This window comes from Chrysemys picta, unplaced genomic scaffold (genome assembly GCF_011386835.1).
Source record: "Chrysemys picta bellii isolate R12L10 unplaced genomic scaffold, ASM1138683v2 scaf41, whole genome shotgun sequence".
NCBI classification, from domain to species: domain Eukaryota; kingdom Metazoa; phylum Chordata; order Testudines; family Emydidae; genus Chrysemys; species Chrysemys picta.
The window spans coordinates 138,317-155,367 of NW_027052748.1; the positions used below are offsets into that span (position 1 = coordinate 138,317).

General features: G+C 59.2%; 1 protein-coding gene across 1 annotated transcript in view; it reads right to left on the minus strand.

Annotated features, from left to right (window-relative positions):
* Nucleotides 1–205: 205 nt before the first annotated feature.
* Nucleotides 206–17,051, minus strand: part of LOC101939270 (kinesin-like protein KIF21B) — a 34,669-nt gene continuing 17,823 nt past the window's right edge. Inside the window, exons 20-32 of the mRNA XM_065579015.1 lie at nt 15,703–15,868; nt 15,177–15,237; nt 14,627–14,684; nt 13,724–13,929; nt 12,224–12,253; nt 10,345–10,375; nt 8,131–8,266; nt 7,453–7,633; nt 6,073–6,237; nt 5,518–5,539; nt 4,291–4,490; nt 3,607–3,616; nt 206–283 (exon numbers count right to left, since the gene is read on the minus strand). Of these exons, the coding sequence (XP_065435087.1) occupies nt 206–283; nt 3,607–3,616; nt 4,291–4,490; nt 5,518–5,539; nt 6,073–6,237; nt 7,453–7,633; nt 8,131–8,266; nt 10,345–10,375; nt 12,224–12,253; nt 13,724–13,929; nt 14,627–14,684; nt 15,177–15,237; nt 15,703–15,868 (1,344 nt within the window). The remainder of the gene's footprint in view (nt 284–3,606; nt 3,617–4,290; nt 4,491–5,517; nt 5,540–6,072; nt 6,238–7,452; nt 7,634–8,130; nt 8,267–10,344; nt 10,376–12,223; nt 12,254–13,723; nt 13,930–14,626; nt 14,685–15,176; nt 15,238–15,702; nt 15,869–17,051) is intronic.

A 17,051-nucleotide genomic window follows, 5' to 3' on the forward strand; every position in this document is an offset into this window, starting at 1 on the left:
GCGTTGTGGAACGCTTAAGAGCACGACAAGACACGTAGGCGTCCTGGTCATCCACTGCGCCCTGCCCTATCTCCAGCCGTCTCGACTTCTGTCTTGCCACTGGATACAGATAGGAACTGGGAAGAGAGAGTGAGGCTGACGTCACGCAACTCTCCCTCACTTTAATCCAATTCACGCGCAAGTCTCGACATAATATCATATCATATTACATCATATCAAGTCCTGTGGCGATGGGCGAGCGACGAAGCAGCAGGTGTGGATACACGGAGCTGTAGCCGCGGACCTGCACATAGGCGGCTCAGGCATAATGGTCGTTCCTCACTGACCGAAGCAGCAGTGGAGCTCGGCAACTTCTTGAGCGACTGAGCAGCCCTATTCAGGATTGCACTGCTCACCTCCGTAGAATGAGGAGGGGGCTAGAAAAGGTGCCTTAAACATTGCCTGCTTCACCTTACCCTGGCCAGCATACCGCGGCTGGCGGGGATCCCACACGTTACTGGACAACATCACGGCAGAGAGACCGGAGAGAAGAACAGCACTTGTCGCTAGAGAGCTCGCACGCTACAACATTGACATTGCAGCCCTTAGCGAAACTCGCCTTGCTAATGAAGGACAGCTGTCCGAGTCAGGCTGTGGCTATACATTCATTCACACAGGCAGTAATACCTCTGAGGCGAGGCGTATTGCTGAGGCTGAAAAAAAGCGTGAGCTGCGCAAGTCCAGAGCTGCTTGTACATCATCGACAGTGCCATTACATGTCTGCCCGACATGTGACAGGACGTTCCACGCCTGAATCGGACTGATCAGTCATCTTCGGACGTACAGAGCCCAGTCATCGAAAGAATGAGTGGTTGAGGTCTTCATCGATAACGATGGACGAACATCACTCACATGCAATCTCCCACCCTGTACATAGCAATCCTCTGTTTCATTTTGATGTACTTTAATGCTTTTATTCATTTTATTGATTAAATAATTGTAATTACAGTAATACATCCAGGTATAAAAGATCTACACATCTTGTCCTGTACACAGAACACAGACCGCTCCAATGGATCCCACAACCCATACAGCGAGAAAGCCGTAGCAAGCGTTAACATCTCCAAAATCCTATCCGGGCAGGAAAATGCACCTGCTGTTTGCAACACTTCTATAGTATAGACACAGCGTGAGGGCTAGACAAAGTGACCACGGTTAGTCCTGCTCCATCTCTACTGTCTGGGTTTCCATCTACAGCTGTTCACACTGGAAATGCAGGACGGGGTAAGGTTAGCCCATCACCAAAAGAACCTTAATGTAAAGCAGTGCTCCTGCCAGTGCCTGGTGGGGATCATGCAGACAGACTACACCCCAGGCTGGGCATTGTCCCAGGGTAAAGCAGGGCTGTAGTGGAAGGTGGAGGAGCCCCTGGACGAACAGGGTGAGGCATGGGACAATTCAGCTAAGAGTTGCAGGGCTGGGCACCAGAAGAATCGCCGGGTGGAACTTTGGGGTATGGCAGGGAGGGGTGGAACGAGCCCCGCTCTAGGTCAGTCCCAGTACCAATGGCCCACTGCCTTTGAAGAGGCCACTGATGAAGGCCATTTGTCCTACTCCCCTGGGTCCCACAACCCACCTCTGCCAGAGAGAAACTTTGCTTTGGAATCTTAAAGCAAGTGACTTTGTTTCTAGGGCTGAAGGGGGTGGTGGCATGGGAGACGCTGTCAGCTCAGAGAAAAAAACTGACCCTTGTGCTCTTTGGGGGATCGTACCTGAAATGGGGGTCAGCGGGAGGTGGAAGGGCTGAGTGTAAAGGACCAGGAAGGAAACAGGGTCCTGGGAGAGAGGCAGTGCTGGGACACCCCGTTGCTCATGAGACTCCACCTTCCGAGTAGTGCGGCCCCAGGTCTGTAACCCTTATGCTGGGGAGTGCTGCCAAGCAAAGTCTCCTGCTGCAGGCCCACAGCCCTGCCCAACATAAGGGCTGCAGAACAGGGCCCTCAGAAGGGGAGTTACTACTGTGTCCTGAGGAGCATAAGGGATGGAACCTGTCGGAACCACAGGCTTCCCCCAAGGCTTTGGGGGCTAAAGGAGTCGGCTTCTGAAGTGGATACTGTGCCCTGTCACCAGTGATTAGTAGGAACCGGGCTAGCACTCTGGCTCTACGGTGTTAACAGCTAATTGGGGGCCTGAAAGGGGTGAGCCGTGGGGTGCTAGACCTTAGTCAGCCCTGCCCCTGCAGCACATATGGTAGCAGATGGGACAGAGTGAGTCCCAGCTCCAGGAGGGTACCACAGCCAGTGCTGCGAACGGGGCTCCATGCACCCTGCTGGTGCTAGGCTGGGGTCAGCAGCACACAAGTCCTCTCTGTATTTCGGTACCGGCCGGCAGATCCCAGCTCTGCTGAACGACGAAGTGTGGAGAGGGGCCTGCAGCCGCTTGCAGAAGGAATGAGACCCCAGGCACCCAGGAGGTGCAGAGGCCAGCAGCAGGATGCAGGTGGCAGGATTCCTCTCGCACATCCAGGATCTGGGGCTGCTGAACGGGCTGCGGGACAGACTGGAATGATCCCGTTGAGTCTCTCAGCTTGGGGTCCTCCCCGTGGCTGGCAAGGCCATGTCCCGAAGCACTGCCTGGCCACGCCCTGGTCAGCAGAAAGCCCTCTGCATCATGGAAACCCAGCGTGGGGCTGGACGGGAACGACGCCCCCAGCCATGGAAGCGGGCAGTTCACAAAGCCCCAGCTGAGACGCCGTCACCCCAGAGTCCTGGAAACTGGAGCACACACAGGCCAGGCCGCTCCCAGCTCTTCACAGCCAGGGAGAGGGGCTGGGGCCTGGGCCCGCCAGGGAGCCTGACAGTCGCCCTGGCTCCGGCCTTTCCAGTGCCTAGGTCGGGCCGTTCAGCAATCTTCTCCGGCTCCAGAGCTTCACTGTCAGGTCGCTGGGGAAGGAAGAGAGAGAGGAAGTGAGGCTGGAGGCCGCCCCCGCCCCAGCTGGGAGAGGCAGCACAGCGAGTACAATCACCTACGGGCCACGCCCTGCCCCCAACTCCCCCGCCCCCAAATGCATCACGCTGCAGCCCAGGAGAGCAAGGCCGCTGTGCCCCAGGCGGGCGGGCACCGGCGCAAGGAGGGAGCAGATGCGCCCAGCTTCCCGCCAGCGGGATAATCCCCCAGAGCGCCAGTAACAGGGCACTCTGCCAGTAACGCAGGCTCAGCCAGTGGCACCTCACTGGCAGTGGCCAGTGACGCAGTGGGGGGCGGGGATGGGGCGGGGATCCCCCCAGCAGTGGCCCAGGAGGAGCAGTAGTCAGATGGGCAAACCCCCGAGCTGGCCACTGAATCCAATCACCTGGGGGACTGGGAGGTGGGGGGCAAGAGGACAGTCTCCTCTTGCAAAGAGCTCTACATGGGGGGAAAATCCAAAAGAATCTCATACTGTTAAGAAGCAGCTGAGACCAGAGCGGAGAGAAGAGACAGAGAAAGAAAAGGAGAGAGAGCCAGAGGGGGTGAGAGCCAGAGAGAGCAGGAGGAGGGTCAAGGCAGGCAAGTGGCACGCCCCTTTATGGCAAGGACGCGGTGAGGAAGGCAGGGGGTGAGCCCAGGCACGCAAGTCCATAGCTTTACCTGGCAGTCACTGCGGCACAGAGAGAAACAGAGGGGGGGGGGGGGGGGAGGGAAGAGAAAGGAAAGGAGAAAAGGGACATGGTCAGAAAAGAGGAGATCAGAGACGGTGCCAGAGACATTGTGAACCCGGGGACCCCCTCTGGGGACCAGGGCTGTGCACAGGGGCTGGGGAGCAGGAGGGGGCGGTGGTGCTCTCATTGGAGATGCACAAGGCACCGTCGAGGAGGAGCTGGTGCCCGGTTGGCAGGAAGTCCGTTCTCTGCGCTGAGGGTGGCAGGGCCAGCAGCACCAGGTCTGGCTAGTCCCGGCACATCAAAGGAGCTGGCAAGAGCATCCCAAAAGCATGGCGGGGCAGGGCAGGACCAGCGCTTGGCATAACTGGATGGGGCAGAAGAGCCTCACTGTGGGGCGACCTAACAATGGCTGAGAGATGGAGGAGACGAGAGGCTAGATGGGGAGGGGTTGGGGGCCCTGCAGCCGACTGCTGCCCCACACCAAACCGCCTGCAGCCCGGCTCCGGCGCTGTTCCCATCCCTCACTCCCAGCGCCATTCCAGGCCCTGCCACATGCGGGGAGCAACAGTGGGTTTGGAGAGCTCCTGCAGCTCTGCTGCACTGGGGTGAGTTGGGGGTCAGACCTCCCTCCCCCATGCCGCAGGGGCCTAGCCCAGCCCACCACCCTCACCTGGAAGCAGTGAATATGTGCTTGGAATTGGTGCAGATGGCATTGATGGGGCTGTCGTGGCCCTTGATCTCCCCAACGGGTGTGAAGTTCTCCATGTTCCAGACCTTCACCATGCCCCCGCGGCAGGCGCTCAGCAGCATGGGGCGGCCAGGGACGAAGGCCAGGGCGCAGACCCAGTCCTTGTGCGCGTTGGGGATTTGCTGGCAGGCACAGAGACAGGGCAGAGCCAGTGAGCGCCCACGATCCACGCTGCCAGCCAGGGCCATCAAGACCCAAACTGCCCCCTGAGCTCCAGGGCATGGTCAGGCCAGCAGCCAGAGCCAGATGCTGGGTTTGCAGCTGGCTGCTGGCTCTGTAATGGGCTGAGACAAACCCCCCACATCTGTACCGTGGCTGAGAGCTGGAATTTTTAAGCTCCGATCGATTTCTCATCAAGCAGCAGCCGAGGATTTGAATTCAAGACAAGGGGACTCTGGTGAGCTACAGAAGCAGCTTAGCAGGAGAGAAGAGGGCTCCGCCCCAGGAGACAATTGCTCATTGGGATTGACCAGGGGATCTCCAAGCTCTAATCAATCCAAGCCGTGCTGGCAACCCGGATACGAGACACACAAGATGGGGGAGAGAATCTCTTTGATTGGACCAAATTCTGTGTGTGGGGGGGAAGGGACAAGTCTGGAAACTCAGCTCTTCTTCCAGGGTGGGGCTTGAAAGCTTGTCCCTTCCACCCACAGGAGCTGGTCCAATAAAAAAGAGATTCCCCCTCACCCCCCATCTCTTTAATTATTTGTCTGCCATCAATCCTCAGCGCTCCAGTGGGAAGAAAAATGAGCATTAGCCTCATTTCATAGGGGAGAGACTGTGGGGGAGGGTCACACAGCCACAAATGGTGACTAGCTCTGGGCAGCTCCATTTTGGGGGACACCCCGACCACCCCATTTTCAGAGGAGCAGAGCCCCCACTGCTCCCCTTGACTCCCACAGTGCCCAGCTCCTCTGAACAACCCAGCCCCGGGCGGGCACACGGTAGGTTCTCCAAAACAGAGCCCCCCACCACTAAAAAAAAAAAAAAAAAAAAAAAAATCAATGGAGGCCTCTGAAATGTTAGTCAAGTCTCATGGCAGAGCCAGACTTCCTGCCTCCCAGCACCGGCCTGCACGCCCCCTTCGGCTGCTGCTCTATCCCAGACCCACCGGAGGCCGTCCCCGCACTGCTGCGCGCCACCACTGACCTGGAGAGCCAGGCACCGCGGCCTGTGGCGCCCGGAGACCAGACAGCCACACTCACCGGGGTCAGAAATAGGGACAACGCCGAGCGCTATCTACCCCCAGACCAACCTGTCCCCATTCGCCATAGGCCACTGAGCCCTTTAACCGCAGCAGGTGGGGCCCAGCCCTATAGAACTGGCTACCGTGATTTTTCCTGTGGGTCAATGGCCAGTGACAGAGAAAAGGTTCCCCACCCCTGCCCTAAGGGCTGCAGCTGGGAGAGGAGCACTGGGTCCTACTTTCAGCCCCCTTTGGGCGTGATCAGCAGCTGCTGGGGCTGATGTAGTGCAAAGCCCAGGAGCAAACAGGCTAAGCTGCTCCACGCTGGGGTTTGTGCCAGTGCAGCTTCCCCCGGTGCCAGTCCAAATCCACCCCTGCCTCAATAACACAGCTTCCAGCCGGGAGGGAGCGGGCCCCCGCTCAGCCCAGAACGACTGCTCCCTCTGCCTACGCAGCACCCGTCTGCCTCCCCACAAGAGCTGCCCTTGCCTGGGGGCCCGAGTTAGCCCCGCCCGGACCTGTTGAGCTCCCAGATGCGGACAGAGTTCCCGGCGGCAGCGTAGAGCATGGTGCCGGTGGGGTTGAGTGCGATCTGGTTGATCTGGTGCTCGCCCTGCACGCTGGCAATGGTGCGGGTGGTGGTCCCAGCCCAGGCGTCCCCAGAGATCACCTGACCTGAAGAGCTAAGCCAAAGAGACAAACAGGTGAGCCTCAAGGCAGAGACCCTCGGGGGAGGGAGGGGACAATTTACACAGTGTGGAATGGAAGATCTAGCCCGTTGTGGACTGATTAGAAGGCTGGACAGCGTCTGTCCCCAGCCATCTATAGGGGGAAGCAACGCCACTTCCTGGCCATATGCAGTGCCAGTGGTGCCAGGATGAGACCCCCCCGCTCAGCCCCACGTCCCCTCAAGCCGGGAGCAACGGCACAGCAAGGGTGACCCAGGCAGCAGCTTTCGGCACCCAAGGGAGGTGCCTTGCCACGCAGCCAGCCAGACCCGTACCAGCAGGCATGCCAGCTCCACGCCCAGGGCGGAGCGACACAAACCCCACCCCTGGCTTGGAGTTGATGTTGACAGGCAGCCCAGGCATGTTCCCGCCCAGGGCCGGCGCTTCCATTTAGGCGACCGCACCAGGATTTGGGGGGGGGGGGAGGGGCAGCAATTCGGCGGCGGGGGGGTCCTTCCGCGCTCCGGGTGTTCGGCGGCAATTCTGCAGCGGGTCTTTCATTTGCTCCAGGACCCGCCGCCGAAGTGACCCGAAGACCGGGAGTGTGGAAGGACCCCCCCACCGCTGAATTGCCGACGACGACCGGGAGCACGGAAGGACCCCCCCACCGCTGAATTGCCGACGACGACCGGGAGCACGGAAGGACCCCCCCCACCGCTGAATTGCCGACGACGACCGGGAGCACGGAAGGACCCCCCCACCGCTGAATTGCCGACGACGACCGGGAGCACGGAAGGACCCCCGTCTAGGGCGCCAAAAACCCTGGCGCCGCTCCTGTTCCCGCCAGTCAGATTGGGGAGGCCTAAAAGAGAAGTCTCAGTCTGTGGCTGGGCACCAGAGAGAGGGGCTGATTCGCTGGGGTCTGGAAACGGTGCTGGCAGCTGCAGATGGGTCATTACCCATCCCTGATCAAAGCAACTGTAGGGTGCACGGTGCCCCCCGAAACAGACGAGAGGAGCAACTTCCCTGAGAGCAGAGCACCAAGCCACGGAGCCTTCACGAGCCAGGCCAGGCTAGAACGACCTGCATTGCAGCATTCCTAGACTCAGCCCTGCAGACCAGCCCGGCCGCCTGGCCTTTGCAATGCTGCCCTGGGTGCAGAACGCTGGCAGGGCAGTGCGTCGAGATTGGCCAGGCCCACAGGGCAGCCTCGATGCGTCAGGTACTTACGTGAGGGTGCGGACGCACTTGGCCGAATCCCGGATATCCCACACCTTGATGTAGGAGGTGGAGACAGTGAAGACCAACCCTGAGTGGCTGCAGTACTTGATGGACACCACATTATTGGGGTGGCCCTTTAGCGAGGCGATTTCCTGGCCCGTCACCAGGTTCCACATTTTGCAGCTCCGGTCTGCGGGAGGAGGCAGGAGCACATGACACTGCGGGACCTTTCCTGTCCTCAGCAAAGGATCCCCATGGCTTCCTCCCTCCCTCCCCCCCGCCTCCCCCTGCTCCCACGAGTGCCCCAGGGGAGCTCAGTCCCTGTGGCCCATCCAGCCTCTGGCACCTCTGCCAGACCTGCCAACGGGGGGAGGGTCTATTAGTGCCAGGTGCGAGGTGAACATCCAGCCACTAGGAACCGGGCAGAGGCCCCAACAACTCGCTTCAGGGATGTCACCACACAGCTGTTCAGCCTAATGACTCGTGCAGCATTGCTGCCCTCTGCTGGGGGGACCCAGAACTGCACCGGCCCGTTGTGGCTTTCAGGCAGGCCGGTGCCGTCTGAGCAAGAGGCTCCTGTCCTGCCCCCGCAGTTTGGGGTGGCTCAGCGCCTCCCCTGGGTAACAGGCTCACTCCCCAATGATCACACCCAGAGCTCAGCAGCCGGCCCGCCCCTGAGGCGCGCACCTTTGGATCCGGTGAAGAGCAGCTCATCGGTGGCGTCCACGCGGAGAACGGGCTTGGAGTGTCCTTCCGCCACGGAGATGCACTGCAACGGGGCCGTCCGGGTGCTCCTGGCACCGCCCACGGGGTTAATGAGGCCCTTTCCGTGGGAGAGAGAGAGCAAGGGCGTCAGCAGGAGGGCGCTGGCTAGGTGACCCAGGACGAAGCCAGATCCCGCCCCACGAGGCTGCCAGGGCCTGCTAGTGGGGCTCCGGAGCAAAGCAAACCACAGACAGAAGCTGCCGGGCAGCCTGCTCCCCAGACAGGCCCCCCGGGGCAGGTCACACCCCATCGGTGCTAAGGGCTCAGGGACTCGTGCAGACCCTGCCTTGGCTTGGGGCAGGGGCTTGGAAAGGAAACGGGCTTCACCCCCTGGCCATCTCGCTGCTGGCACAGATGAGCTACCCCCCTCCCGCCGTGAGAGCTGTGGGTGGCCTCTGTGCCCCATCCAGGCAAGATCCCGAAGCCAATAGAGTCCAGGCTGCTGCATGGCACACGCTGCCCCATCCCCTGTGGAGTCAGAGACTAGCAGGGACAGGCTGGCTCCGGACCCAACCCCCAGAACCTCCAGGCTTGAACAAACTGGGGCCCTGCTCCAGCCATGCTATGTGGGGCATAAGGGCACCACCCCGTGGCCAGCGGGGGGGAAGCGCCCTCTCTCCATCTGACCCACTCCGGTTTTGCAATGAGCTTCACCCTACTTTGGCAGATGGGGAAGGGATTTTTAACAGGTCACAATCAAATCAATGGCAGAGCTGGGAACGGAGCCCAGGAGTTCTCAATCCCCCGAGAACAGGGAGAGAACCCAGGAATCCTGGCTCCCTGGCCAGGAGACAATCCTGTCTCAAACCAGTTCTAGGCTTTGCCCCAGCAACAGCCAATGGGGCTGTGAGCAGAGTTCAGAGGGAGGTTCTAGAACGCTGAGCACATGAGAATCGACACCCCTGAGAAAAGAGCCCAGGTGGAAGAGCCCATCATGGAGAGGGTTGGTAGCCCCAAAGCAGCTTCCCAGCCAGGATCTCTAAGCACCTCCCCTCCTCCCAGCAGGGTTGGATTACAGGTGGGGACACGGAGGCAAAGGGAGGGGAAAGGGCTAGCCCAGGGTCACGGCACATTTGTGGCATGGTTGGAATAGATTTTTTGAGGGGCGCTGAGCACCCACTACTCCAGCTGATGGTGCTCAGGGTGTCAGAGTCAGGCCCACGGTGTCTCAAATAGGCACCTAAAGGCCAGTGGGGAGATGCTCCTCTGCCAGCCTGGCCCTTTTGATGTGCAGGGAATGGGGGAAGGAGAGTTGTCCTGGCACAGACAGTGCCTTGGGCTAGTGTAATTGGTTCTACGTGGCTCGTGTTGCAAACCCAGGCATGCTGGGGGCAGAGCCAGGGCCTTAGCACACCCCATTAGGGGAACTCTGGGTTGTGGCATAGCTGGCAAGCAGCCCTTTGGGAGGTTGCAGTGAGTTAGAGCAACCCCAAGGCTGCTCTAATATATCTGGGAGGCTGCACAGGCCTCAGCAGCAGCCACAGGATCCTCGGTGCCAAGAGGCTGCACCCCAGGTGTTTACTCTTTGCAGATGGGGAAACCGAGGCACAAGACAGGGATAACAATCCTGACCAGCCTCGCCATGGGTGCTGGGAGGCTGAAGCCACGTTTGTCAAGTGCTTGGAGATGTCTGAACTGAAGGTGCGAGAGAAGACCCCCCCAAAAAAGCATCATAGCCTGGACCCTCCAAGCATCCACCGGCTCCAACAACTGGCCTGCCCTGCCTCTTGCAGCTAGGCCAGACACAGCGCAAGATATCATCACTACCCGCCCTGCCCTCGAGGCAGAATAGAGCATGCAGCTGTCCCCATTCAGTGAAAGCACCGTACGCTATCCGCTTAAACCCCCAGCACTGCATTTCAAGACGATGGCTCAGACCTTAAGGCACTGGAGACCAGAGGCAGAAAGGGACTTCCACAGCCGGACACGGCATGCCAGGGCCATGCGGGGAAGCAGAGAGAAGGAAAGAGGGACACACAGTGAGCAAGAGCAGCACCAGGACAGAGTCCCAATAGATTTAGCAAAGAAGCAAGGCCCAGAGTTTGGCCAGCACGGATTCAGCATGCAGGGCAGGGGGAGGGAAATGCGAGAAGCAGGAGAGTTCTAATCAATAGAAAGTTGTATGTACCTCAGCACCTCCGAGACAGAGGAATCGCTGTCGTCAGACCTAGGGACAGAAAATTAGCAGGATTACGGGAGAAAAAATCCCGGATGAGAGAGGCAGCAGCAGAGTCAGAGAGTGGAATGTTGTTATTGCATCCAAGCTAGCGGGGTAGAGAGGGAGGAGCGGACACAGAAAACCAGAGAGGAAAGGGGCAGAGGAGCAGGAAGGGACACGTGGCTCGGACACAAGATCTTTCAGGCTGGACTGGAGTCATTCAGCCAGAAGGGACTGTTACAATCACCCAGTCTGACCAATACAGTGCAGGCCTGAGGCCTCGCCCGGGGATTCCTGCATCCAGTCTTCATTTAATCTTCCCATGGTCCCCCCGTCTCATCACTGCCACCAGCCATCCAACCTAGCCCCTCAGGTTCCGCACTCCTGGTTTTGGGGTACGGCTGGGGCGTTCTGACACGGTCCGGCTCTGCGCTATCGTGCGGTCTGATAGCAGGCAGGATGGGGACCAGGGGCTGGTCCTGAGCTGCAGGCAGTGCCATGGGCTCCCCCCGGTTAGAACATCGCCGCCAAACTGGGATTCTGCAGGGAGGCAGATGGGAGGTGGTTGCTACCAGCTCCCATAGGGCCAGGTCCTCGGGAGCTGTAAATCAAAGCCGCTCTGCTGCCCCCACGGCAGCTAGGCCAATTTGCACCCGTGCAGGGGCTGGCCCGTGACGGTCAAAGGCAGTCCTAAGGTGGGCTCGTTCCTCCGTAGAAACCAAAGGCTGCCACTGGAGAGCACCCCCACCCCACCTCCGTAGGGTCACAGCCCCTGGCACCAGGAGCAATCGGAGCACCTACGGGCCCCTGGCGGAAAGCTCGCCCCACCCAGAGCAGCCATGTCACCTCCTGAGGGGGACCGGGACCTGTGAGCAGCCGGCATCTCCCCACAGAGCACAGTGGGAGAGGGAGCAGGGCCCAGAAGGGGCAGGTGCGATGGCACAGCCAGTGCCACACAGAACCGGGGTAGGGCCGACTGGGAAATGGCTTCCCCACCGCCTGGGGACCCCTGCCAAGCCCAGCGCCGACGAGCCCCATGCTTCGCTGGGGACGGGATGGCGGCTTAGTGTCCTCAGCTAGCAGCCCCCTGGACCCACCTCACCCGCTTTATAACTGCAGCCAAACCCACCCAGCAGCGTCCCTGCGGGTGAAATTCTCCTCTGCCAGCAGCCAGTGTGACAGCCGCCATCTTGGCCAACACACTGGGGCCTGAACCAGGGCCCTCCAGAGCTACCAGCAGGAGCTAAAGAGCCCAGGGCCGCTAGTGGGGCTTGTGACAGCCCCAGCCCCCCAGGGGATCCCCACGGGCCCAGCGGGGGACCGGGCACTGCCACGTGTGTGCACACAACGCTAAAGGCCAGGGCACCGCTTCGGGCCTGTTCTGAGGGCTCTAGCAGTGCAATGTAACGACGAGCCTCCAGCTGGATCATCTACAGGGAGGGCATCTGCCACCCCAGGCTCTCAACAGCAGCTGCTTCTGCCTGAGCTAAAGGCCCAGGCTTGGCAGCTCAGGGGCAGCCCCGAGACAAGGTCCAGCCAGTAGAGGGGGACCAAAGACCCCCCCTCCATATCAATGGGGTTATAGACAGGTCTGGCATAGGGCCCCTGCCCAGGGAGATGCTGCCCCATGTGAAGTTCTACTGCACCAGTATTGCAGCTCTCTGCCTTCGCCCTGGTCGCTCATGAGCCCGGCAGGAGCCTGGGGCTGACTCCAGCTGGGACTGCCGGGCCCGAGGCAGAGCGGGGACGGTACCTGGGGACAGCCATGGGAGTCACCGTCTGCCATTCACTGCTCTTGGGTCTGGGCTCCCTGGAGCTTCACCCCCCTACCCGCTCCTTGCCCCGCGAGGCTCTTACTTGTCCAGCGCGGAGCCCTGGCTCTGGTTGCTGTGAGGCGGGAGAAGACGTTGCGGTCATTGCGCGGCCTGGTGGGAGGGGATGAGGGAGGCGTGAAGCCAACGTCCGAAGTCCTGAGCCGGGGTGTTCAGAAAGAGACCCATGATCACAAGCCTGGTCCGGGGATCTACCCCCTGCCCCGCACCTCCACTCAGCACAGGGAGGCCTGAAGTGCCAGCCCATGGTGAAGTGATTATTCCCCTCTATTCGGCACTGGTGAGTCACATCTGGAGTACTGCATCCAGTTTTGGGCCCCCCGCTACAGAAAGAATGTGGACATACTGGAGAGAGTCCAGCAGAGGGCAACAAAAATGATTAGGGAGCTGGGGTACATGACTTATGAGGAGAGGCTAAGGGAACTGGGCTTGTTTAGTCTGCAGAAGAGAAGAGTATGGGGTGGATTTGATAGCAGCCTTCAACTACCTGAATGGGGGTTCCAAAGAGGATGGAGCTTGGCAAATGACAGAATGAGGAGTAATGGTCTCAAGTTGCAGTGAGGGAGGTCTAGGTTGGATATTAGGAAAAACGATTTCACTAGGAGGGTGGTGAAGCACTGGAATGGGTTCCCTAGGGAGGTGGTGGAATCTCCTTCCTTAGGGGTTTTTAAGGTCCGGCTTGACAAAGCCCTGGCTGGGATGCTTTAGTTGGGGATTGGTGCTGCTTTGAGCAGGGGGTTGGACTAGATGACCTCCTGAGGTCCTTTCCAACCCTGATATTCTATGATTCTATGGCACAGCTGGATCCAGCACCCAGCGTCGTGCCTGGGCACAGCCGAGTGCACAGGTTGGTCCCCGATGGGGAGCTAGGCCCATGTGCTCTCCAGCCTCTCCCCATTCACCTGGCAGGCTGCCCCCGGTCATAGGATTTCCTCCGGGTCAGAGGCGAGGTGTCCGAGCCACGGGACTGCCTAGGGCTGGAACAGAGCAAGACCTGATCAGCAATCGCCCCTCCTTTGGGCCAGGGCCCTTCAGCACTGAACAGGCCTACCCCAGAGCAAGCGAGCCGAGAGCCCTGGGGCAGCGCACAGATCCACCTCCCGAGCCAGGGGTCCAGCGGGCTGGATCAGGCCCCGGCAGGGCCCAAGGCCAGGCCAGCGGCCCCGGCTAAGGGTTTGCGCTGTGAGCGCAGGTCCTGTTGGCTTCATCACCGAGACTGCTGCTGGAGAAGGCAGCTCCGTGCCTTCGATAAGAGGGCTGTGGAGACTGGACGCCCAACTCTGTCCGACAGCAGAACCCGGTTTGTGCCCGCCTTCCTCAGGCCCCATCCCCCCGACGGGCAGTTTGTGGACACTGGCAATCCAAGATGGCAGAGCAAGCTGGCCCCACCACTGCATGCTGGGACAGGCTGGGTCGACCGAGAGGAGTCCAGACTCAAGGCTCCAAGGGCAGAATACGATGACCCAGCCCACCTCTTCCCCCAAGGGCCTGTAAGCACGTGGGGCCCACGCTTGCCAGGGCTTACAAGGTGCTGCCACGGGTGGGCAGGCTGATGGTGCGGGAGACCTTATCCTTGTAGTAGGAATCCCGGATGGAAAAGCCGATCCCATCTTCCTTGATCTCCATGAGGGACACCAAGGACTTGGTGATGTTCTTGGTGGAGATGTCCAGCGTGGGTCCCAGGCACTCGGCCGACACAGCCTTCATCTGGCCTGACAGCTTGGGTTCCCCCTGTAGCGTGGCACAGGGAGGGGAGGGCTGAGAGGCGAGGAGTTCACTGCCCCGAGGGTAGCACGTGGAGCGAGTCTGAGACGCTGGCGCCCCTTGGCCATTCAGTTCCAAGAGGCCTCTGGGGCCAAGCACCCAGCAGTGGCAGATCTAGAGAAACCTTTCAGTTGGGCCCCGGTTGCCAGCATTAACGTTTCATGAGCTCATTAAGGAGGGCAACAGGAAGTATCCCCTGTGCAAGGCTGAAACGTGTATGGCCCAGAGTGCTGGAGCAGCTCTCCCAGGAGGATTCGGCACATGGAGGGACTGGTCCAGTCAATTAGCCTCTGGGAAGGGCGCACAGCACCAGGGCGTCACATGGGTTTTATTTGCTCCCAGAGGAGGGCTAGACAGCACCAGGGCACCTTGCCTGGATTCAGGGAAGCCCAGTTCAGCTCAATGATGTGGCATTTAGGGGTTTAAAGTGGGCTCTACGACTCAAGGAGCCATTTATAGGGCCAAAGTAACACGCCAGGCACGGCCATCACCAGGAGACCAGACCCCGGGCTATTTCAGTTCCAGACCCAAGACATTCCGCCCATGGAGAAGACTCCCGCCAAGGGCCACCGCCCAGCCGTGAGCACAAAGGGAGAGGGGGTACAATGGACCAAAGACCCCACATCTGGATGTTAAATGGCCCTGTCTGTGGCTGTGAACTGACCTTGAACTTGAAGTCGTCCTGGCTGGCCGAGCCCTTCAGGGTGAAAGACTGGGAGAAGCTGTAGGAAACAAAGGGTTAAATGGCCGATCCCCTTTAAGGCTTAACTTAAAGCTAAAGGAAGAAACCACTGCCCATCACCCCCACCCCATAACACCCTATCACCAGCCCGGCTACGGTTCCTCCTCCCATTCCCCGAGGTACAGCCCATCCCCTGGTCCCTTTCGGGGCCCTCTTCCCTCCCAGCTCCGTCTTGCCCCTGGCCCTCAAGAGGAACGATTACTGGGACAGTTCTGTACAGCCCCTGCACGCCTGGGTTTGAGCACGGCCAGTCATCGCGTGTGAGTAGCCTGTGCACCGTCGGGTCCCACGTAGGAGCTCCGAGGGGCTGGAGCATGCTCGGTGCAGACAGAACCTGGAGAATTTAGCTGCCAAGCTCTAACGGGTCTACCTTGCCAATGAGTGCCACAGAGATGCGCCCCCCTCCCTCCATAGATCCCGCCGCTCAGGGGCGCACGAGGCTGGGACACTGCACGCTCCCTGGTGCGCTTACCTCCCCTCCGAGGTCAGGCTGAACTCCGAGATCTCCTCGTCTGTGCTGGCGTAGCCGTTCTCTGCACAAGGAACGGCCGACAACGGTGCATCAACGCGACAGAGGGTGGGAGGGCACCGCACTGGGCTGGTCCGATCAGAGCCAGCCAGCAGGCGGTCGCCAATCAGCGTGTGGCCCTTTAGGTCCTTGGGACCCCCCCCCCCAGACCATTGCTATCATTAACTCTTTGCCACCAAAGCGCCATCAGTGCATCCTCACGGCTGGACAGGCTGTGACCATGTGGGCTGATACGTCTGGATGAAGCGGGCCTATCACTCCTGCCCACAGGGTCAGAGCAATGCCAAGAGCCCTGGGGTGGGCTCCATCTGTCCCAATGGGCAGACGTGCCATCTGTAGGGGCAGGGAAACACCCCAAGCCTTCCCAGCTGTTGCCAGCCCCAGGCCCCACATCAGCGCTGCCGGCTGCTTTGCCAGCCAATGCCCAGTACTCACGGGGGTCCCCAGGAGGGAAGAGCCCAGCACCCACCTTGCTGCACATTGTGGATGAGCGCCTGCAGCTCGGGGTGGGACTGCGCTTTCTCCCGCAGGGCATCCAGGATCACATGGTTCTGGGAGGAGCCGGTCACATCCATTTGTCTCAGGCGCCCTTCCAGCAGGCGAATCTGGGCTTCTTTCTGAGCCACCTGCAGCCCCTGTTTGGCGGGAGCAGGAGGTTACCTTCCGTCCAGCACACAGGACGGGCCAGTGGGTGGGATGGGGAATCAGCTCCTGCCTTCAGTCCCTGTCCCTGGGCACAGATGCAGGTTCCACACCAGCCTCACTCAGCTGCTGCTTGTACCCCTGTGACAATGTGGTTCTGGCGGAACCCAACTGAGAGTGCCAACTCAGGACAAATTGCTCAAATAGGGCAGTTACAGCCCAAGGCTGGGGTTTTTCCACCTCTAAGGCAAACCAAACCAGCCAGACTAGGAGGACTTCGGTCTCACCCCCTGGCTAACCGCAAGTCTCACAAGCGGTCTCCTTAGACACTCCAGTTTCCCAGTATTACCACCAGTGCCACTCGTTATGGGGACAAATGGTTATGAAAAGCAATACCGCAGTAAAAGAAAAAAGGTTCTCCTGATCCCAAAGGACCAAACCCCAGACCCAGGTCAATATACAAATCAGATCTTACTCACAAATCAGGCTGTTGCCAATCCTTTAGAATCTAAAATCTAAAGGTTTATTCATAAAAGGAAAAAGATAGAGATGAGAGTTAGAATTGGTTAAATGGAATCAATTACATACAGTAATGGCAGAGTTCTTGGTTCAGGCTTGCAGCAGCAATAGAATAAACTCCAGGTTCAAATCAAGTCTCTGGAATACATCCCCCGCTGGGATGGGTCCTCAGTCCTTTGTTCAAAGCTTCAGCTTGTAGCAAAGTTCCTTCAGAGGTATGAAGCAGGATTGAAGACCAGATGGAGATGAGGCATCCGCCTTATATAGTCTTTTCCAGGTGTAAGAACACCTTTGTTCTTACTGTGGAAAATTACAGCAAAATGGAGTCTGGAGTCACATGGGCCAGTCCCTGCATACTTTGCTGAGTTACAAGGTGTATCTGCCTTCTCTCAATGGGTCCATTGTATAGCTGATGGTCCTTAATGGGCCATCAAGCAGGCTAGGCAGAGCTAACACCATTTTGTCTGGGATGTCACCCAGCAGCATAGCAGAAGTTTGAAATACAGACAGTATAGAACCAATATTCATAACTTCAACTACAAAATTGATACACACATATAGACAGCATAATTATAACCAGTAAACCATAACCTTGTCTTAGACACCCCATTTGACCCCCTTTATACAAGATCTGGGTGCCACTACAGGACCTTGGTT